Source organism: Bos grunniens, chromosome 18, assembly GCF_055505025.1.
Source record: "Bos grunniens cultivar Pamir isolate PY7600 chromosome 18, Bosgru_T2T1.0, whole genome shotgun sequence".
NCBI lineage: Eukaryota > Metazoa > Chordata > Mammalia > Artiodactyla > Bovidae > Bos > Bos grunniens.
In genome coordinates this window covers 51,442,201-51,463,654 of record NC_141182.1, presented here as the reverse complement: position 1 = coordinate 51,463,654, position 21,454 = coordinate 51,442,201, and the positions used below count along the sequence as shown (strand labels likewise).

Below are 21,454 nucleotides of genomic sequence, written 5' to 3'. Positions count from 1 at the left end.
GGTAACCAGTTGTATTCATTTATGTGCATCTGAGTTGCCAAAACACAGTGTACTCTCTGCTGGGACTGGTACCAAATCCTGACCATAGCCACACCTGTTCTCTGCTGCAAGTGGACTTGTAAAAGTGGGATTTGGAGAGCCTGTGGCAGTAAATTGGGGATGGTGGGAAGACCTGGAGGGGATGACAGAGAAGGACAGAGGTACAGTGTGTCTGAGCTACAGAGGGGAGGGAAATTGAGACAGAGATAAGGATGGAGAGACAGAGTGAGTGAACTGAAAGACACCGGGGAGACAGGGCATCAGAAACAGATGCCAGGACAAGACAAAAAGGCAAGAAGGGTCCATTGAAAATGGACATGGAGAGGCTGACCCCTGAGACTCTAGGAAAAGCAACAGATGGGGAAATGACTGATGGGGATGCTGAAAGATCCAGACCCAGCGATGGGGAGAGAAGCCTCTGAGACAGAAAATGACAAAGAGTTTAAAAGACAGCAGGGAGAAGCAGAGGCCCGGGAGCAAGAGGGAAAGACCTCAACGGAGCAAGAGAGTCAGCGACAGAGGCAAAGAGAGGAACACGGACAGAAACACACAGAAGCAAAAACAGAGACCAAGAGACACACACAGACTCAGAGCAGGGGAGGCGACACGCAGGTGGAGACGGACGCAGGGCCCCCAGCCTCGCCAGGGAGGTGATGGCCGACGTCAGGCAGATCTGAGAAAAGTGGTGCCCGCGCCCTGCGGAGGGACAGACTGACAAAGCCGGGAGAAGCTGGGCGGGGTCCGGGTGGGGCCGATGCCCGCAGGTCCAGGGCGGAGCGGGGAAAGGAGGGCGGGGCCGGCGGCGAGAAGGGGAAGGAAGCGGAGGTGCCGGGCGGGCGCGGGGCGCGGGCAGGAAGCAAGGAGGGGCGGCGGGGCTGGGGCCTCCGGAAAAACGCCCCAACTTCCTGCCCCGCCAGAGCCAGGAAGCGGGAGCCGGGACACCGGGCCCGGGATCGCCGAGCCCGACCTCGGGCGCCCCGCCGGTCACCACCCCGCGCGGACACCAGGTACACCGTCCCTGGCCCCGCCCGGCCTCCCTCCCCTCGGCTGCTAGGGGAAGTGGGGAGGAGGAGGGAGGGGGCTGGGCGCTGCTGGCCTTGGAGGGGCCTCCTACCGGCCCGGCTGAGCCAGCAGCCGCCCATCCCTGGGCCTCAGTTTTTCCATCTGTCAAAGGGGACAAAGAGAGGAGAAGTAATACTTGCTGAGGGCCCGGGAGGTGAGATGAGGGCTGCAAGCCCGGGGTCAAAGCTTCCCAACCGTCCGGCGGAGGATGGATGATCACTCCCATTGCACGGGTGGGGAAACTGAGACCCAGGGAGTAAAACCAACTCGTCCCAGGGCACGCACATCGTGAGACTGAGTGGAGTTGGGATTTGAACTCGCAGGTGCTTTCAGCCAAGCGCCGTCCTCCAAGCCTGCATACTTTAGAGCCACTCAAAAGGAAAAGTGGCAATAGGCCATAGGCTGTCTTGAAGCTGAAAGTTGCAGAACGCGTTTGAAAGCATTTTTTGGAAAGGTCTTTTTCTGGGTTGGGTCAGGAATTATACCCTGGGAAATAGGTTGTAGGGGACAAAAACTGGAGATCGTTCCCCATTGTACAGATGGGAAGACTGAGGCCCGGAGAGAGGTATTTACTTTTTCCGCATGTTAGATGAAAGGATTTTGTTTTGCAGGATTTTGTTTGCAAAATCCAGGATTTTGTTTTGCAGCCCCAGCAGAAAGTGTGCGGGGGTGTCTGGGGCGGGGGCACTGCAGGGAGAATTAATGTATAGGCGTTGGGAATTCAAACGGTCCCACGTTGGGGCGGCGAGATAGGACGGGGACCCCAGTCTGGGGGGGGTCGGCTAGGGGTCGGGGCGACTACGTGATCTCGGATTGAACCAACACTGATCTGGGGGCTGGAACTATCCCCGCCTCCAGCCGGGGGGCGGGGGGCAGGGGGCGGGGTCCAGGAGACTGACGGGGGCAGTCGATATACGGAAACGCCAGCCCTCCTAGATAGGCCAGAGCGGCCCTATCTGGCCTGCGTGGCTCAGCGGAGAGCTAGAGCGGCCGGCAAAGAGGAGTAGAGTTTTCTGGGCTGGAGCCCGGCAGGAGCGGGCTAGAACGGCTGGCAGGAGGAGTGGAGCTGGACGCAAAGGCCTACTCCGGGCTGGCTAGAGCGACTCCGAGTCGGGGGTGGGGGAGCCCGAGCCGGCGCGCGGAGGCTTCGGTTCTGGCTGCTGCGGTGCTTCGCCTCCGACCTGGAGCAGGTGAGGGACGCGGCCCCCGGCGGGCGTCAGACCCTGACTCCGCACGTCCTCCCCAGCAACCCTGACCATGCACGCTGCCAAGTCCCGTGTAGGATTTAGGGCCCGTGTACACCCGCCACGTCCTACATACGATTTGGGGCTTGTGTAGACCTGCCACGTTCCATGTAGATCACTAGGTCCTACAGACCCTCTAAGGGGTCCTGATGACCCCGCGTGGATGTGCAGCTCCTTACAGAAGGGGGGTTTCGATACATCAATAGCATCTGCTAGAATCCGGGGCCCTATGGACCGTGGGTCTCGGGGACCACCAACCTCCCCACAGAATTCTGTACCCCTTTTAAATCTCCAGAGGTCCCACACACTGGCTTCTTTCCCTTATGGACTTAACGATCCTGTGTGACTTACGATCCTGTGGCCAGGGATCCTTGTAGACCACCATGTGTCAAACAGAATCCGGGGCCTTAGGCATTCCAAGGACTAACCTTGACTACTCTGTGTTTTAGTTTCTTTAAGGCTCCCAGAGGTTCTTGGAGACCAGGGTCATCCACTCAATATCTTAGAGTCCCTGAACTGTGAGTCACTCAGTCGTGTTCGACTCTTTTCGACCCCGTGGACTGTACAGCCCGCCAGACTTCTCTGTCCATGGAATTCTCCAGGCAAGAATACTGGAGTGGGTAGCTATTCCCTTCTCCAGGGGATCTTCCTGACCCAGGGATTGAACCCGGTCTCCCGCATTGCCGGCAGATTCTTTGTGATCTAAGCCACCAGGAAAGCCTGTTGTAGACACCGAGCACTGCATAATACCCAGGTGCCCATGTAGTCCTTGCGCATGCCCACTTTGTTCTCGGACCCCCATCGTTAAGGACCTTGTCACCCTGCCCTCATCTCTACAGCCCCATAAACACAGCACCCTCCTGCTGCACCGCAGGCCTTGTCATTTGCCTTTAGATCCATCTGACCGCTTCCACCTATCACTCTCTAACTTTGCAGGACTCCTTCATGACCCATCTTTTAAGGAGCCACCCTCCTCCCCAATCCTCTCTGAGCCCAGGCCTCTGTGGAGTAGCTGAGTCCAGTCTAAACTCCTGCCCAGGCCACAGTGTCCATGTACCCGGACACCATAGGGAGAACTGCTGTGTCTCAGCTTTGATTGAGATTGCAGTTTCCTAAGGTAGGCATGTGGATTCCCCATGCTCTCAAAGCAGCACATTCTGGGAGTTAAATGCATAAACTCTGGAGCCAGCCTGCCTGGGTCAGAATCCTGGCACTGCCTCTTATAAGCTGTGCCTCAGTTTCCTCCTCTGTAAAATGGGAATAGCAGTAATAAGACAACTGCTCAGGGTCACTGGAAGGATTGAGTTTATACCTGTCAAGCACTAATACTGTACTTCATGGCACTTAGTGCACATTATGCGTTAGCTATTATTTCCTATTGTGGTGATGAGGAATGAAGGCAGTAATACTTATCAAGTGCATGTTCCGAGGCCTGCCTGGCACCTAAGCATTTGCTCAGATAAACCTTTGTCCTTGCCTTGGCCCTTTTGGAATCACCCCTGCCTCTGTCGAACTTTTTCCACCCACCCCGGAGTGGGATGAGCGTGGACCCTCCGTGTCCATGGTCATGCCTTCCAGCCCAGAAGCTGCAGCTGGTGGCCTGGTGAAGGTTTTCTGTCTCGGATGGGAGTAATAATAGCATGGGGCTGCTTGTGGTTATGAGGCTTCAGTGAGTTACTCTGTGAGAAGCACTTAGAGCAGCGCCTAGCACACTGTAAGTGCAGTGTAAGTTCAGCTCTCATAATAAATAATTACTACTATTCTTCTGCCTTGGTTTGCAACTTTATTTATGTGAACATTTAACAATGCTCAGATCTGAAGTCACCCAAGCTTGGATGTTGGACAAACACACTTTATGGAAAAGAATCAAAATGAGGCCAGCTTGGGTGAACCCATAGGATGGCACTTGGACACTCCAGAAGGCATTATTGTTTAATGATCAGAGTCAAAAGGCCGGCTGCCGTTTATTGAGTGCTAGGGAGGAGGCCAGTGGAAGAGGAGAAGGATGGGACACAGGCGACCAGGCGACGAGGGTTATAAATAGCTTTGGGCTGTGGGGAGAACCCCCCCCCCACCGTGGTACACCCCACCCGTTTCCACAGCTCCTTCCTGCCTGACACACGGGCTCAAGTGGCATTAGTCAGACTAATTAAGAACACCGACAATGTCGGTGGGAAGACACAGGGAGAAGTGGAGATTCTAAGGGAGACAAGATGGGAGAGACAGCGAGAGATGGGAGAGAGAGGCGAGACAGCGAGCGACACGGACAGGTGCGGGGACAGTGGCTGCAGGAACCAGACATGGGGAGACAGAGGCTGCGAAGAGCGAGGAGGGGAGACGGGGAGCAAGAGAAGATAGGGTGGGGCCTCGGCGGATGTGGGGGGAGGGGAGGCAGAGCCGGTGGGAAAAAATGAGCCGGGTCTGAAGGAAGGGAGAGCAAAAATGAAGAATCAGGGAGGAAAGAGGCAAAAAACAGGAGGCAGACTCAAGGGAGAGACAGCCAGGGAGCAGCAGCTGGGGAGAGGCAAGCTGGCAGACAGACAGACGGGACAGGTGGGTGTGGGGTGAGGGAGACAGAGGCACCTGGGGGGATGAGCTATCTGACGGCCGTCCCTTACTTTCTGGGATGGGAGCCGGAAAGATGCCAGGGCCCCGAGGGAGAGAAGTGGCTTCAAGGCCTCTTGGTCCCTGAAGGAGGAGGGTTCGCAGTTTTGTTTTCTTCTGTGGAGAGAGCTGGGGGTTGGGGGATTTGCTATTGTGATTTCCTGTCACAGGAAGTGGGGCTAGTGGGTTCAGAGGCAACATCCTGCCCCAGGCCTGTGGCAGGTCAGAGGCAAGCCCCCACACCCCAGTTATCTCCCTCCCAGCTCCCCTCTAACTTTTCCAACTCTGTTGGCCTGCAAGCCCTGCCCGCCTAGGACCCAACTCCCCAACCCCTCCTCCCTTACTTAGATCCAAGAGCCCCCAGGCCCTTCCTTCATCAGGGGACTCCAAATCGCAGGCTCTTGGGCCACAGCTCTCTCATGGACCCAGGCTCCTGGCCTCCAGCTGCCCCCAACACGCGGCTCCCTGTCCTCGGGCTCCCCGCCCTGGCTGGCCTCTGAAGGGCTCTTTGTCGCCACACAGAGGCCCCATTGAGCTGTGGAGGCCGGGATGGGGGGGAGAGGAGGCTGTTTACTCACCTTCGCACCTGGGCCAGGAATCTGTGAGTAACCGCCCTGCTCTCCCCGCCTCCCTCCCCTCTAACCGCGGCCCCTCCTCTTCCCCCAGCCCGGCAGTGCCCATGGAGGCAGAAGACGTCGCCCGAGGGGCGGTGAGTGGAGAGGGCCGAGGGGTGAGGGAGTCGGGTGGGGGGCGCTGTGCGGCGGGGAGCAATGCGGGCTGAAGCCATCCCTCCCCTTCCACAGGCCCCGGGGCCCCCCCGACCCAGCCTGGCGCCCGTCAGCATCATTGGGGCAGAGGACGAGGATTTTGAGATTGAGTTGAAGACGGTGAGAGAGAGGCGGGCTGGAAAAGCCTCTGTCTCAGGCTCCCCGGGGCCCCAGCCCTCAAGCCCCATGCCCAGCGTCCGCACCGGCTTACACCCTGTTCTCCATCCTCTGATGCTGTCATTCGGCCTTCTGTCTCTACCCATCTCTCTCTCTTTTTTAAAGATGTATTTAGTTGATTTTTTGGTTGTGCTGGGTCTTCATTGCTGAGCTCGGGCCTTCTCTAGTTGTGGCGAGCGGGGACGCAGGGCGGGGATGGGGGGGTCTTCTCTTTGTTGTGGTGCATGGGCTTCTCAACTGCGGTGGCTTCTCTCCTGTTGCAGAGCACAGGCTCTAGGCGCTTGAGGGCTTCAGTAATTGCTGCACGTGGGCTCAGTAGTTGAGGCGCCCGGGCTTAATTGCTCTGCAGCATGTGGGGTCCTCCCAGACCAGGGATCGAACTGGCATCCCTTGCACTGCAAGGCAGATTCTTAACCACTGGACCACCAGGGAAGCCCCCATATCTCTTTCATCTTCCTAATACCTCCTTCCTCATCCCCTCACCCCATTCTCAGCCTCCTTTTGATATTACAGCACAAGCTGTCAGCCGGTTTACTCTGATCGCAGTTTTTATCGCTGCCCACTCCCCGTAATGACAGCTCAGATCCTCGTTCCATCTCTCCTGATTTCTCTCCTCACCACCCACCGTTAGAACATGAAGTCTCATCCATCCTCCCCACCCCCTGACTGGCCACCATCCCAGCAGTGGCATCATCAGCACTCCCACCTCCCAGCTTGGATCCTTTGGGGGAATTGCTGGGGAAGAGGGGCGGGGATCAAGCCCCAAGCCCCTCCTCTGCCCCCCTCTGTCTCATTCCCATCCCTGCTCCCTCAGAACCCCGAGGAACAAAACAACCAGTTCCAGAACCTGGATCAGGTGAAGCGGCGCCCGGCCCACCTCATGGCCCTCCTGCAGCACGTGGCCATGCAGTTTGAGCCGGGACCCCTGGTGAGGGCGGGGCCGGGGAGGCACGGGGGCGGGGCCGGGGAGGCACGGGGCGGGGCTGGGACCTGCCGCAGTGTTCAGTGCTTTAGGCCCGTGAGGATGTCAGGAGGGTCTGGGAAAGAGACCCAGAGCACATAGCTTGAGAGCCAGGAAGCCAGCCATGGGGCCCAGACAAGGTTGCAGCTGCCAGTGTAAATTTCTGAGCAGAGCAGGGTGCAGTTTCGCAGAGCAACACAGAATCCAGCAACCTGGAGAAAAACCATGCCCCGGCTGCTGTCCCATGCCCATGGCAGCATCACCCGTCAGTGACAGCGCCCTTAGCCCCAGAATCTTAAGTGCTCTGCAGGTGCCTCCAGTCAGTGCTTCAGGGCTGGTGGTTGGGAGAAAGCCAGTAGCCTTTTCGGGCCTAGGCAGCACAGCAGGCCGTGGTCCAGAAACTAGGCGACTACTACAAGCAGCCCACGAGGCACAGAGGACATAATGGACGCGACAGAAAACCTGTATCAGGCAGAAAATACCGGGGAGCTGTGGATGCAGAGCGTACTCTCTGGGAGATGCCTGCAGAGTCTAGAGAACCCAGCAGGTGGCTTAGGGAGGAAGAAGGCCCAGTGCTGGCTGGAGAAGGCTCTGTGGATTGGGGTCCTGTCCCATGAGGACCCCACACAGTCCAGCATAAGCCGGGAGTTGGGCTTAGACCAGAGCACTGCTCTGTACTGGACGTGGGTCATAGTGTTGGTTGCTCAGTCGTGTCTGACTCTGCGACCCCATAGACTATAGCCCGCTAGGCTCCTCTATCTGTGGAATTCTCTAGGCAAGAATACTGGCATGGATAGCCATTCCCTTCTCCAGGGGATCTTCCCAACCCAGGGATCAAACACAGGTCTCTCACAAAACAGGCAGATTCTTCACCATCTGGAACCACCAGGGAAGCCCCCTCCAGAAAACAAGGAGACTGATGGAAGTAGCAGAAAGGGATGCCTGGGGGAGGCAGGGAGAAGGCTGTATTGACTGACACCAAAGTTTCAGAAACAGGAAATCAGGAAATTGCCAGAAAAGTGCTCCCCCCACCCAGCCTCCCCTAATGCCTGAGGCACTGGCCCTCTGGGCAGAGGAGTCCCCCTGCTGAGCCTGAGTGTTTCTGGAACTTGAGCTCCTGGAACTTAGCCCAGGGATTGTGCTGGTTGCTGTGTCCCTTTCCAGATGTGGAAACTGAGGCCTCGCCAGGGCCAGGGGTGTGACTAACGTGACCCAGATGGCCTTTGGCATTTTGAGATTTGTCCTCATGTTGTTCTCTCACCTCATTGACTGGTGGAGCGGCCGGGAGATGGTTGTGGTCACATGGGCTGCTTCCTGTCAGCCTCAGATGGAGTTTTTATTTTTTGGGGGGGTGGGGAGGGGGCAGGCATAGATTACTGGGGCGAGTTCTTAGCCGACTGAGACCATGTCCCTTACCTGATGAGAGTCTGCCAGGAGCCAGGACAGGTTGGAGGCCCCACAGCATTGCCAGTGTCACCCAGCAGAGGGCTCCTCCACAGGCAACTTCAGGGAATGCTTGACGAATGAATGAGTGAGCGAGCGTCACTCGTCCTTCTGTTTATGTGATTAGCCCCGCTGTGCGCTAGGCCTGGAGACACCGATGAATCAGAACCTCCTGGCTGCCACACACACACACACACACACACACACGCCCTTGAGTAACAGTATTGCTTTGCAATGGAGAGTTGCAGAGACAGACTGCCAGAAATCCAATCCCAACTTTGTCAGTTACTAACTGTTTTCTCATTTGCAACACGGGATAATGATGGTCCTCCCCATGGTTGAACAGATTAATGCAGGTAGAGGGTTTGGATAGTGTCGGGATGCACTGAGCCCTCTTAGTATAGCTGGGGGCGGTGTAACAGCAGCTGTTGTTAACAGCAGCAGCAGAGAGAAGACAGACCAAAGAACTATTTCACAGGAGAGAAAATTAAGGGAATGGTGCAGTGGCCCCAGGCAGCTGAGAGGGAGTCAGGTGTGGGGATGGGGGACATCAGGGAGCACTTCCCAGAGGGTTTGCATCCCGAGGCTTTCCAAGGGGCAGTGCAGTTGGGTGGGGCGGGAAGAGGATGGATCACGTTCTGTGTCCCCCAGCTCTGCTGCCTGCATGCGGACATGCTGGGCTCCCTGGGCCCCAAGGAGTTCAAGAAAGCCTTCATCGACTTCTACCACAGCTTCCTGGATAAGCACTCGGTGAGAGACACCGAGGGGGCCCCATCCCCAACCCCCTGGGCAGCCACCCTACTCCTCCCAACCTCCACCCTGCTGAAGGCAGCGTGAAGGGAGGCCTGGCCCGCCTGGTGGGAGACCTCGTGCCAGCCTGGCTCTCCATCTACTGCTCCTCCTGTCAGAGCATCATTCCCACCTGCTGCCTGGGCTACCATCCCTTCATCCCATCACGGCAGCCCCTTTACCGCTGCGTCCTCCCCTTCACTCCATTCTCTCTCCTGAGCAGATTCTACGAGTGATGGTCCCTCCTGCCGTGGCCTTTGAACTTGGTAAGAAGACAAAAGGGGACTTTGGGGTGAGGGAGAGGTCTCTAGCAGGGACCAGGAACCGCCCCCCCCCGCCCCCCGGGGTGGGAGGCCACGCTCTCACCACGGTCCTTGGACAGCAGAGATGCCTTCCTATCTCATGGCCACCCCAGCCCAAGGAAGCATGGCTGTCAGAGTCCAAGGGTGGGCAGGGATAGGGGTGGACTCACGGCCCAGGGAACTGGCCCCCAGCCCGGGCCCTATTGTCCCCGCAGACCGCACGCGGCCTGACCTCTTTCCTGAGGATCTCCAGCGGCAGTTCGTGCAGGAGGTGGTGCAGAGCCAGCAGGTAGCCGTGGTCCGGCAGCTGGAGGACTTCCGCTCCAAGAAGCTCATGGGCATGACACCCTGGGAGCAGGAGCTGGTCCAGCTGGGGGCCTGGGTGGCGCGGGACCGTGCCAGCTACGAGGCCCGGGAGCGGCACCTGGCTGAGCGGCAACTGACCCACCTGGAGGAGATGCAGTGAGTGGGGCAGGTCTCTCCTTAGCCCGGGGGGCACCCTCTGCTATCCCATCCTCGTCCCATCTGCTTCTGGACTCCCTCTTCAGCTTCAGGGGTCATTTCCATGCATTTGGTTTCCTCTTCTGACTTCTGGGGCCCTTGTGTACACACTTCAGTCATGTCCAATTCTTTGCGACCCCATGGACTGTAGTCCGTCAGGCTTCTCTTGTCCATGGGATTCTCCAGGCAAAAATACTGGAGTGGGTTGCCATGCCCTCCTCCAGGGGCTCTTCCTAACCCAGGGATCAAACCTGTGTCTCTTAACATCTATCTGCATTGCCAGGCAGGTTCTTTACCACTGGTGCCACCTGGGAAGCCTTCGAATTTTCACCCATCTGGTTTTGCATCTTCCCTTCCCAGCTTGGGGGTCCCTCCCAGTTCCCAGGTCCCGTCCGTGGTCTTGCATTCAGGCCTGTGCTTTGGGTCCTGCCCTTGCAACTCCCACCACCCTGAGTGAGGGTCTCTCCTCCAGCAGTTGTCCATCCCAGATGCTTCGGCAGAGTGCCCCCTGCCATCCCCTCTTTGAAGGGGACAGTGACCTGTTGTGCTGCGCCCCAGGCTTAGCACATTGGTCACAGACTTCTTTCTTCTTACAGGCACACCATCTCTAACGATGAGGAGAAGAGGTGATGGAAGCAAAGAGGGCAGTGGGGAGTTTGGTGTCATGGGCCCCAGGGAAGGGGGGGGTCTACCTGGGGGCCTGGGCGTTGAGCTGCACGCCTGGCCCTGTTCCCTAGAACCTCCTCTCTCTCCCTTTGCTCAGATGCCCAGCAGGAAATGTTGTGGGGCGGGGGTGGAAAGCTGGCGGAGGGGAAGCTGTAGGGGCAGTGGGGTCCCTGCGTCCTTGGGAGCCTGCGCGTCAGTCCGTGCGCCCTCACCGTCCCCTCCCCTCACCGTCCCCTCCCCACAGCGCCGCCGTGGTCAACGCCATCAGCATGTACATGCGGCACCTTGGGGTGCGGACCAAGAGTGGGGACAAGAAGTCCGGGAGGAACTTCTTTCGGAAAAAGGTGCTTCCCTGAGTGCTTCCCCCAAACCTGGCCTTCTCCTCCCCAGAGAGGGCCTTCCCCACCACCCGCCCCCGGAAGCCTCTGCGCCCCTGAGGTTTGAGCCCTCTGTCAACATTGGTCCAGAAATGCCCAGCTCCCCCTCCCCTGACTCCTTCCCCAGATGATAGGGAACCGGCGGTCAGATGAACCGACCAAGACCAAGAAAGGCCTGAGCAGCTTCCTGGATGCCGCCCGCTGGAACCGGGGAGAGCCCCAGGGTGAGGTGCCCGGCCTTGGCCCTGCCCTGACTTCCCTGTGTTGCCCCCACCTCACGATCCCATCTCTCGTTTCACCCCCAGATTTTCGACACCCGAAGGTCGAAGTTGATGGTAATGGTCCTAAACCTAGAGCATCATCCATCCTGGTGACCTAAGAGGGGAGGTGGGGGGACCCACAAGGTCTGAGGGGAGGAGAGGCAAGGGGCTGGGACTCCTGAGTCCGAGGGTGGAGGAGGGGTCTCCTGGGCAACAGGGAGGACCGAGCACAGCAGCCTCTTAGATCCCCCGGCCCTTGTGGATTTGAGTCGCTTGACTCTCATACTCCATTTTCTCCCTTGATACGTCTCCAGCTGAGAAGCCGGGCCTTACAGAACGTAAGGGAGGTCAGGGGGCGCCTTCCCGGGACCGGAATCTCGGAGGCCCTGGGCAGGACACCCCCGGAGTTTCTCCGCACCTTCTGTCTGGGGACAGCCCTGACCGGGAGCCAGGTGAGTTTCCTGGACCCCACAGCAAAACAGCCCCTTGGTCCTCCGCCCTCCCTGCTCCTTGTCACCAGTGTTACTGATAACCACTTCCTTCCCCTGGTTTACCCTTTCCACGGCTTTCCTCCTAAGCTCTGACCTCTGTCCTGGTGATGGATTTCCCCACCTCCTTGGACTACATTTCCCACCAACCCCCATGGTTTCATTTCCCAGAACCCTTTCTAAGTCCATGGCCAACCAGCCCCCTTAGATGGTGAACCTGGTTGCTCCTTGGAAATGTCTCCCACTCCTTGTGTGACCTCCCCCCAGACAGCCACTTGGCCAGGGCCTGGGTTCAAATCCTGGTTCTGCAATTTACTTGTGTCAGATTTTAGAAGCCTTCCTCTCTCTGAACCTCAGCCTCCTCCCCTCTAAATGGGATACATTCTCTTCCCACAAGTCCCAGTGGAGTGTTGGGAGAATGAATGAATGTGGAGGCATCCAGTCTCCTCTCCAAGTGGGAGACTAGCACCCCAGTTTTGCGACATCTTCACCCACTGGGCCCTGGCCGCCCATGTTTTCAGAGCTCTTTCCATCTGTCTGTGTATGTGCTTAGTCACTCAGTCGTGTCCGACTCTTTGCGACCCCATGGACTATACGGTCCAGGGAATTCTCCAGGCCAGAATACTGGAATGGATAGCCTTTCCCTTCTCCAGGGGGTCTTCCCAGCCCAGGGATCGATTCCAGGTCTCCCGCACTGCGGGCAGATTCTTTACCAGCTTCCATCCGTCTGTCCCCCACTAAAATACAGAGCAGCCACGTGGTGCCGGCCAGGCAGTGGATGGCTCAAGGAGTGGAGGCCCCCAGCGTGTAGGGGGGTGTGGGTCTCACCACCAGAGGGGCCTTCCAGACAGCCTTGCTTCCCCCCTCAACATTGTCCCCACAGGTGTTGACGCCCTCCTGGAGGTGGGGGACCCACCCCCACAGGGCCCAGCCAGCCTGGACGCCCCAGCGCCGCTGGAGAGCACGGAGGAGGCTGCCGACACAGAAAGGTGCCCGGAGCTGGGCGTGTTATGGGCGGGGGGCGCGTGTTGGGGGTTGTGCTGCCACTTGGCCTGCCCGTCCCCAGCGAGCCGACTCCACTATGCCCTGCTCCTGCCTCTTTGCCTCCCCTCCCTTCTTCCTCTCTGTCTTTCCTCATCTCTCCCTCCATTCCTTCTTCCTCCCTTTCTCCTTGCCTTCTTCTTCTCCTTCCTTTTTCACTGACTTTTTTTTCTCCTCTCCCCTTGCTCCCTCTTTCTCTCCTTTCCTCCTCCTTCCTCGTCTTCCACTTTACCCCCTCTCAGCTCTTCCTGGCCCCTCTCCCTCTGCCCCTACCACCACCCCATCTTCCATCCATCCCCCCCACCCATTCTTAAGCCTCCAGCCCAGCCTCCTTGCTCCTGCCTCCCAGCGCCCCCTCCCTCCCTCCCCCCAGCCCTCTGTGCTCCATGCCCGGGGGCCCTGTCCCCCTCACAGTTGGGGGGCAGGCTCTGCCCCCTGCCAGTCCTCGTGCCGCTGCTTTGGGGACCCTGTGGTGGGTGGGGGAGGTGAGTCGGGTTCCCTCTGGGTCCACCTCTGACCCTGTCCCCCTCTCTCCCCAGAAAGTGGAAGAGGTGGGTGCCTGGGCCCTGGGTAGGGGGAGGGCTAGCCCCTCCCCCATTTCTCCCAGCCCCTCCCCTCCCCCCAGGGGCCACCCCTTCCCCTACACCCCTGTGAGGGGTGGGTGGGGACACCACCCTCCCAGCCGAAGAGCTAAGTATTGAAACCCCCCTCCCCGCCTCGCCTCCTGGCTCTGCCCCCCATCCCCCTGCCTCAGGGAAGGGAGGGGGCAGTCCTTCGCTCCCTACTGGGTTCCCTGTCCCTGACCCTCCCCGGCCAGTTTCAGTATCCCTTCTGACCACCCCCCACTGCCCCTGCACCCCAAAGTTACACTGGTCCTTCTGACTCTCTCCTCTCTTCTGTTGCATGTTTGATCCCTGTGCTGGTCTCCCCCCGTCTCCCCCTGTGCTGGTCTCCCCCCGTCTCCCCCTGTGCTGGTCTCCCCTCCGTCTCCCCCTGTCCTGGTCTCTCCCCGTCTCTCCCTGTGCTGGTCTCCCCCCATCTCCCCCTGTGCTGGTCTCCCCCCGTCTCCCCCTGTACTGGTCTCCCCCCGTCTCCCCCTGTCCTGGTCTCCCCCATCTCTCCCTGTGCTGGTCTCCCCCCGTCTCCCCCTGTCCTGGTCTCCCCCATCTCTCCCTGTGCTGGTCTCCCCCTGTCTCTCCCTGTCCTGGTCTCTCCCCGTGCTGGTCTCTCCCTGTGCTGGTCTCTCCCTGTCTCTCCCTGTCCTGGTCTCTCCCTGTATCTGTCCGGGCCTGACTCTGTCCTTGGCCTCGGGGTCCAGGCTGTCAGGGCGTCTGGGGCGCTCAGAGAGCCTGCGGGTGAGTGACCGCCGCCGGCCTTCCCGGGGTAGCCTCGGGGCTAAGGGCCGGGGTGGGGGCCGCTCCCGGAGCGACGTGGACATGGACCCCAGCTCCGCCACGGCCGTGCTTGGCCCTACCCGACGAGCCACGTACGTCACTGCCCCCCCCTTCCATCCACCAAGGCAGCCTGGAGAGTCAGGGAGGCTGGGGTGGGGGATATCAGATACTGAGGTCACTGTGGGCCTCCAGTGGTCACAGGAGAGGGGTGAGTGGCTGCTTTCCAGAGATCTGGGGGCTGGTCCGCAGCTTGGGCCACCCTAGGGGATGGGCGTGGAAGGAGTCAAAGGCTCTTTCCTGGGATGCCCTGAGCCGGGGACCTGACGAGGCCTCTGTCCCACAGCCCGGAGCCTGGAGATGAGGGAGAGCCGGGCCGCTCAGGACTGGAGCTGGAACCAGAGGAGCCGCCTGGCTGGCGAGAGCTTGTCCCCCAGGACATTCTGCACAGCCTGCCCAAGAGCCAGGTGAAGCGGCAGGAGGTCATCAGCGGTGAGTGCCACCCCCTTCAGCCCACTGTGGCCGAGGACACAGCCCACCTCTGGCAAAGACAGATGCAGGGGGATGGCCATCTAGGTGTTGCTTACACCGGAGCTTGAAGGCCGCCCAGTTCCCTCAGAGGGCCGTTTGTTAGCTAAATTGGAACATCTCAGGGAACGAATGGGAAGGCAGCTGCTGGAAGTGACATTTCCAAGGAATGATTTTGTTTTGACCATGCTGCACGGCATTGGGATCTTCGTTCCCTGACCAGGGATTGAACCCACACTCTCTCCCTGCAGTGGAAGCACAGAGTCCTAACCACTGGGCCGCCAGGGAAATCCTCTCTAAATAATTTTTTATAGTGCGGGACAGTGTTGACGTGAACAGCCAGAAACGGTCTATAAAAGTTGCATTTCAGGCATAAGCCTTTGTCTCCTTGTTTGTGAAACGTGGGCAGTGATAACTCCTCTCTTAAAAGCCCCACAGAGATGAAGATGAGATGATTCGTGCATTCAGCACAGTGATGGGTCCAGGGTCAGAGCATTTAGCTGTGACTGCTGTTACGACTATGATCTTAAGCACTCGGGAGAAAAAGATTCCCACCCAGAAAAGTTTGGGAAGATAATATATTATTAGCAATGCTTGCTTCTGAGCTGAGAGATACCATTTTTGTCTTAATTCTTCCCTGTGATTTCAAATTGTGTCTGTGTTGAGGGAGGTTTGCCAGATGTAGAGTGTTTTGGGAAGCTCATTTGGAAGTTAACTTACAGATTATTTAATGGTTGAGAAGGATTCTCATTCAGAAGTTTTAAGGCAGTGGATAGATGCCCTTTGGGTCACAGATCCTTCTGAGAGTAATAATCAAAACATTCCCAGTGCCATCTGATAGAACCTTCTGGAATGATGGTAACATGCAATAAATATCTGTACTTTCCAACATGGTAACCACCAGCCACATAACAGCTGTTGAGCATCTAAAGCCCAACTGAGAGCTGAATTGTGCATTATATTTCATTTTAATTAAGCAAAGTTTAGAGTTATTGGCATGGCTAGTGGCTACCATGTTGGACAGCATGGCAGTTTCTTTCACCAGAAATACATGCATACTTAACATACAAAATCATGCATTTAGTCTCTGGGGATTTTGGGGATCCCTGGAACTCGGGCATGCACCCCCCGGAGGCCCCTGGATCCCAGGCCATCAACCTGTCAGAGTCATTGTACCAGAAACAGCCTGAGAAACTTGCTGGATGGTTAGACTTGAAACGCAGCTGCATGCAGTAAGGCGACCAACTTGTCCCCAATTTGCCTGGGACTGTCCTGGTTTGGGGACTTCCCAGGTGGTGCAGTTGGTAAATAATCTGCCTGCCAGTGCAGGAGATGCCGGAGACACGGGTTCGATTCTTGGGTTGGGAAAATCCCGTGGAGGAGGAAATGGCAACCTACTCCAATATTCTTGCCTGGGAAATCCCATGGGTGGAGGAGCCTTGTGGGCTACAGTCCATGGGGTCACAGAGAGTCAGACGTGACTGAGCGTGCATGCCCACACGACCTAGTTAGCGTTGAAAACCTCATGTCCTGGGAAACCCATGGTATGGGGCAAACCGGGACTACTGGTCCCCTTGGCTGCAGCCGCCGTAGGAGAAAGGCAGTGGCATGGAGGACTTCTCAGAGGCTACTTCAGGGGCGAATGCTCCACCCAGAGTCATCCTTGTGCCATCCCCTCCCCAGCCTGCCTCTGAGACGGCCCCCCTACACCCCCGGAGTCTGCATGCTCGCCAACCCCAACTGTTCCTTCTGTCCACTGTCCCCGCAGAGCTCCTGGTGACGGAGGCTGCCCATGTGCGCATGCTCCGCGTGCTCCACGACGTCTTCTACCAGCCCATAGCGGACGGGGGCTTCTACTCCCAGGAGGAGCTCCAGAACATCTTCCCCAGCCTGGACGAGCTCATCGAGGTGCATTGTGAGTGCGGGGCTGTGGCCCTCCCATTGTCCCACCTGCCAGCTCTCTGTTCCGTTGCCTTGCTGTTGACCCCGGGCAGCCTCTGGTCTAGCACTGGGGAGGGCCACACCCCAGATGCCCAGAGTTCACCTCCTAGGGACACATCATCAACAGGCATGGGGCAGGGAGTCGGGGGCGGGGGGCGGTCACCGGCCCCAAGGATCCGACACATCCACCTGCAGTCCAACCCCCCACCCCCCAGTACCAGACCAGCTCTGCATCCAATCTCGAGGACCCTGACGGAGCACCGCCTTTCGTCTCTGCTCCCTACAGCCCTATTCCTTGATTCCCTGATGAAGCGGAGGCAGGACAGTGGCTACCTCATCAAGGAGATCGGAGATGTGCTGCTGGCCCGGGTGAGAGAGCCCAGCCCAGGCACTGCCTACTTGCCCCTCCCCTCCTCTCCACTGCCCCGCCCCCTCCACTGCCCCGCCCCTCCACTCCATCGCCCCGCCCCACCCCGCCCCCTCCTCCTGGCTGGGGACCTGGAACCCAGGCCCAGGGTCTCAACCTTACCCGCATCCAAGCCCCAGGGGTCTGGGCCTCTAGCCATGTCCTCCATCCCACCTGAGACACCCTCCTTGGCCTGCCTCTCGCTGTAGTTCGATGGTGCCGAGGGCTCGTGGTTCCAGAAAATCTCCTCCCGCTTCTGTAGCCGCCAGTCGTTCGCCTTAGAGCAGCTCAAAGCCAAACAGCGCAAGGAGCCCCGGTTCTGTACCTTCGTGCAGGTGAGGTGGGGTGGGAGGTGGTCTGGGCCCCAGGGTCCCCGGAGAGGGGGGCCGGCGTCCTGGTGTCTCAGCGCTGCTGTTCCTGCAGGAGGCCGAGAGCCGGCCCCGGTGCCGCCGGCTGCAGCTGAAGGACATGATCCCCACCGAGATGCAGCGTCTGACCAAGTACCCACTGCTTCTGCAGAGCATCGAGCAGAACACAGGTAGAGAGAGCAGCCCCGCTCCGTCCTGGCGGACCCTGGCTTTCTGGCCTCCAGCCTTAGCCTTGGGACCTGGAGCTTCCAGGGTTGGGGTTCACCCCTGGCCCGGTCTCCCCCTTTGCCCACAGAAGAGCCGGTGGAACGGGTGAAAGTGGAGCGGGCAGCCGAGTGCTGCCGGGAAATTCTGCAACACGTCAACCTTGCCGTGCGGGACATGGAGGACCTGCTGGTGAGCCAGACAGGGCCCTGGGCCAGGGCGGTGGGGTGTGCGTATGCAGGGGTCCGTGGAAGCCAGTGACCCTCCCTTCCCTGCCCCTAGCGGCTCAAAGATTATCAGAGGCGTCTGGATTTGACCCACCTGCGGCAGAGCAACGACCCCATGCTGAGCGAGTTCAAGGTGCCCTCCCCGCTCCCCTCCCCTCCTCTCTGCTCCCCTCCCCTCCTCTCTGCCCACGCTCAGCATTCCCTGATAGCTCACCCAGGAAGCAAGAGGGGCCCCTCAGCTCTGACCCCACCCCCCTTATCTCCCAGCGGGGAATGAGCTGACCTGACCAACCCCCCGTGGTCATCCCCACCTTCTCCCACCCCACCATCGTCTTCACCGGCCATCACCCCTTCCTTCCTGCCTCCAGAACCTAGACATCACCAAGAAGAGGTTGATCTACGAGGGCCCACTGACGTGGCGGGTGACGAAGGACAAGGCTGTGGGTGAGCGCCAGGGCAGGCAGCGAGCAGGGCGGGGATGGGGGGGGGGCGCCTCAGGGCCAGGGTGTCAGGTGGGGGTGCTGAGCCCTGCCCCCCAACCCGCAGAGGTCCACGTGCTGCTGCTGGATGACCTGCTGCTGCTGCTTCAGCGCCAGGACGAGCGGTTCTTGCTTAAGTCGCACAGCCGGACGCTGACGCCCACGCCCGATGGCAAGACCATGCTGCGGCCAGTGCTGCGGCTCACCTCCGCCATGACCCGCGAGGTGGCCACCGGTGAGGCCCCGGGCACGGCCGTTCCCAGGATGGCGGAGGAACCCTCCGAAGAGCTGGGCGCGCATGCTCTGCGCCCAGGGGCGGTGGGGGCGGGGGAGGGATGGAGGTGGGTGGCTGGCAGCCCTGAGGCTGAGGCTGGGAGGGGGGACCCTGGACAGGACACGGCCGGGGTGCCAGGCTGGCTTGTGGATTTTATTAAGTTAAATGGGAAACTGCCCCCAGGTGTTTGCACAGAAGAGCTGCCAGTTTTAAGCAGTATTTTGAAAAAATGCCCTGATTGCCTCTTGGGAGCTATAGGGAGCAGGAATTGAAACCTGGTGGGGCCATGATGGTGGGAGTGGTCCTGCAAGTCTTGTAGGTAGAGCAGACAGGGGACTTATTTCCTGATTAGATGAGGGAGGGCTCCGGAGGGGTGACAGAGTGAGTGAGTTGAATCCTGGGAGCCCTAAGGTCATGGGGGACTTCCCCAGGGGCACATTGGGGTGACCCTGGCTTTGAGTCTCGCTTTTCCCTCCCCCTGCAGATCACAAAGCCTTCTATGTCATTTTTACCTGGGACCAGGAGGCCCAGATATACGAGCTGGTGGCGCAGACGGTGTCTGAGCGGAGGATGTGAGCGGGGTCTGGGTTCCTGGAGCGGGTGGAGGAGGATGAGGAGGAGGCCCGGGCCCCAGGGCCTCTGGGGACAGGGAGGGGAGGAATGTCCTGGCCCAGGGTTTGGGGGCTCTGACAGCCCAGGGGTCTGGCCTGTCTCCTCAGCTGGTGTACCCTGATCACCGAGACCGCTGGATGCCTGAAGGTCCCCTCCCGCACCTCCCGACCCAAACACCGGCCCGGCCCCAGCAGGTGAGGGGGCCAGGAGAGGGAACTAGAGGTCAAGGGGCAGCCTCCCCGTGTGTCCCCAGAACCCGAGCTCCAGCCCAGTCTCCATGTGCGTGCATGTGCACGTGTGTGTCTGTGTGCATGCATGTGAAGGTGTGTGCACGTGTACACCCACCCCACCACGGCCCATCTGTCTCCAATCCAGGCCTCTCTGTCTTCCACTGGCCAAGCCTCTCTGTCTCCCTGTCTCCCAAATTCGACCTCTGTCTCTATCTCCGGACCTCCCTGCCTTCCCCACCTCCAGCTCCCTGTCTCCCTGCCCCTGCTGCCCACCAGGGCCAGGGCAGTGGGGTCACCCGGCACTTGCTCCCCCCAGCACTCGTGAACCCCTGCTTAGCAGCTCCGAAAACGGCAATGGCAGCCGAGAGATGCCCCCGGCAGATGGTGAGCCTTGATAGAGCGGCAGTGAATGGGGGTGGGGGGCTCCACAGGAAGCCTGGCAGGATCTGAGCCCCCTCTCCGCTCCCCGACCCAGGCCGGATGGAGAGACTCTTCAACTCCCTCCTGCCCTTCTGCAGACAAGGCCTCGAGGGCCAGCTCGCCGCCAAGGCCCTTCAGAAAGGTAGCTCAGCCCCACCCGCGCAGGGCGGCCACCGCCTGCCCCGACACTGCTTTCCCACCTGCCTATGCTCAGGTGCCGGAAGCAAGCCCACCCAGTCCACCACATGCACAGCCCATGCTGCACCACCGTCCTTGGTGGCCCCAAGTTCCTTCGCCTCCTGCAGCCCCTGTCCCTTCCTGACCTTCAGTTCAGCCTCTCCCCGGGTGCCCTCCCCCTCAGCCCCAGCTTCACACCCCTGCACCCCTCCTCACATACCCCAGCCCCTTCCTCAGGTCTGACTAACCAGAAGCTCCTTCCCACCATAGGCCCACACCCATCCCCAGCTACATCTCCCAGCCCTCGCCCCCCGCACCTCTGACTCTGTCCCCTCACCCCTGTCCAGTGCTGACCCTGAAACAGCTCCTATTGCCTTCGGAGGAAGACAGCGGGGCAGGGCCTCCCCTCGAAGGGGATGGGGTCCCAGGGGGCAGCCCCTTGAGCCCAACGCAGCCCCAGGAAATTCGGGAGGAGCTGCTCAGCCTGGAGGAGACCATTAAACAGCTAGAGGTGGTGTGGCCTGGGGGTGGGAGCAGGGAGGAAGGGGCTAAGTGGAGGAGCCCTTCTCACTGATGATCCCCCAAAACCAGGAGGTGGAGGAGGAATTTTGCCGCCTGAGACTCCTCCTGTCTCAGCTTGGGGAGAACACCGTCCCCCAGTCTGGCTGTACCTGAGGCCCCCTGCCCCAGGCAGGTGAGTGAGGGACCAGGGGAGCCGGGCACAGGCCAAAGAGGAAGCGCCCGAGTGGCCCCATCAGATGCTAACAGCTGCACAGTCCCGTCCATTTCTCTCCCTCCATCTTTGATTTTCTGCATCTCCCCACTCCATCTCCTGTCTTCATCTCTGTTTCTCTGGCTCTTCTGTGCTGCTTCCCCACCCTCCCTTCCACCCTGTCCGTCTCTCTCCATCTCTCCCCCCATCTCCCTTCTGCTCCTGCCTCTCCCCTGCCCCCAGGCGTTTCGCAAGAAGGAGCGGGCCACCCACCACTGCAGGACCTGACTACCCAGCGTCTCCAACCCCAGGGGCCTGAGGAGAGGGAGCCAGGCTGCCCCAGGCCACGCCTTGGGGGAGTTGGGGGTGCCCAGATGGGATCACTGCCCCCCCGCCACCTCCCACTGGCTTCGGTCTTCTCTCCCTCCTGCTTGGGGGACTCAGGGCTTCATTCCGGGGGGGGCACCACCTGGCCCCCATTCCTGGGCCATCTCAGTATTGCCTGGGTGGGGGGGTGGCCAGGCCCTCCAACCCCCACCCCTCAAGTGCCTTTGCTCTGTTTTTATATCCTGAATTGGAGGTTTATTTTTTAATATATATTATCTAAGGAGAGGTCTGAGTGTGTGAGGGCGGGGAAGGGCCCCAGAATGGCGTCTGGAAACCGCTCCCCCCCAAGACTGTCTGGCATTGCTTCCTCCATCTGTCCCACTGCGTCGCCTCTGCGTTCATCAGATTCCGTGTCTTAATGTTGACTCCCCAGGGCC

At 59.5% G+C, this 21,454-nt stretch overlaps 1 protein-coding gene across 11 annotated transcripts; it reads left to right on the top strand.

Annotated features, from left to right (window-relative positions):
- The first annotated feature begins 837 nt into the window (after positions 1 to 837).
- Positions 838 to 21,300, top strand: ARHGEF1 (Rho guanine nucleotide exchange factor 1). Of its 11 annotated transcripts, XM_086352789.1 has the most exons (32): positions 2,153 to 2,291; positions 2,795 to 2,947; positions 3,282 to 3,462; positions 5,616 to 5,658; positions 5,753 to 5,836; positions 6,708 to 6,821; positions 8,949 to 9,047; positions 9,310 to 9,352; positions 9,604 to 9,850; positions 10,486 to 10,515; positions 10,800 to 10,899; positions 11,060 to 11,156; positions 11,238 to 11,267; positions 11,507 to 11,644; positions 12,564 to 12,669; positions 14,040 to 14,207; positions 14,459 to 14,604; positions 16,409 to 16,555; positions 16,868 to 16,950; positions 17,197 to 17,322; positions 17,411 to 17,525; positions 17,651 to 17,751; positions 17,842 to 17,919; positions 18,155 to 18,230; positions 18,333 to 18,500; positions 19,024 to 19,111; positions 19,259 to 19,345; positions 19,698 to 19,765; positions 19,857 to 19,943; positions 20,326 to 20,489; positions 20,570 to 20,672; positions 20,934 to 21,300. In XM_086352789.1, the coding sequence occupies exons 4-31, from the start codon at positions 5,629 to 5,631 to the stop codon at positions 20,651 to 20,653; spliced, it is 2,904 nt and encodes a 967-aa protein (XP_086208915.1). In that variant the 5' UTR covers positions 2,153 to 2,291; positions 2,795 to 2,947; positions 3,282 to 3,462; positions 5,616 to 5,628; the 3' UTR covers positions 20,654 to 20,672; positions 20,934 to 21,300. The 11 variants fall into 11 exon arrangements, with proteins under 11 accessions (XP_086208914.1, XP_086208921.1, XP_086208912.1 ...); XM_086352786.1 differs by lacking the exons at positions 2,153 to 2,291; positions 3,282 to 3,462 and adding an exon at positions 908 to 1,046; XM_086352790.1 differs by lacking the exons at positions 2,153 to 2,291; positions 2,795 to 2,947 and adding an exon at positions 934 to 1,046.
- The last annotated feature ends 154 nt before the right edge of the window (positions 21,301 to 21,454 follow it).

What these genes read in the sequence shown, in the direction of transcription:
- ARHGEF1 (XM_086352797.1), top strand. Translation starts at nt 4,578, where the DNA reads ATGGGAGAGAGAGGCGAGACAGCGAGCGACACGGACAG. An exon ending in GAACCGGGGAGAGCCCCAGG is followed by an intron (nt 11,157 to 11,237) that starts GTGAGGTGCCCG and finishes TTTCACCCCCAG; the next exon opens with ATTTTCGACACCCGAAGGTC. An exon ending in GGTTCTGTACCTTCGTGCAG is followed by an intron (nt 17,323 to 17,410) that starts GTGAGGTGGGGT and finishes CTGTTCCTGCAG; the next exon opens with GAGGCCGAGAGCCGGCCCCG.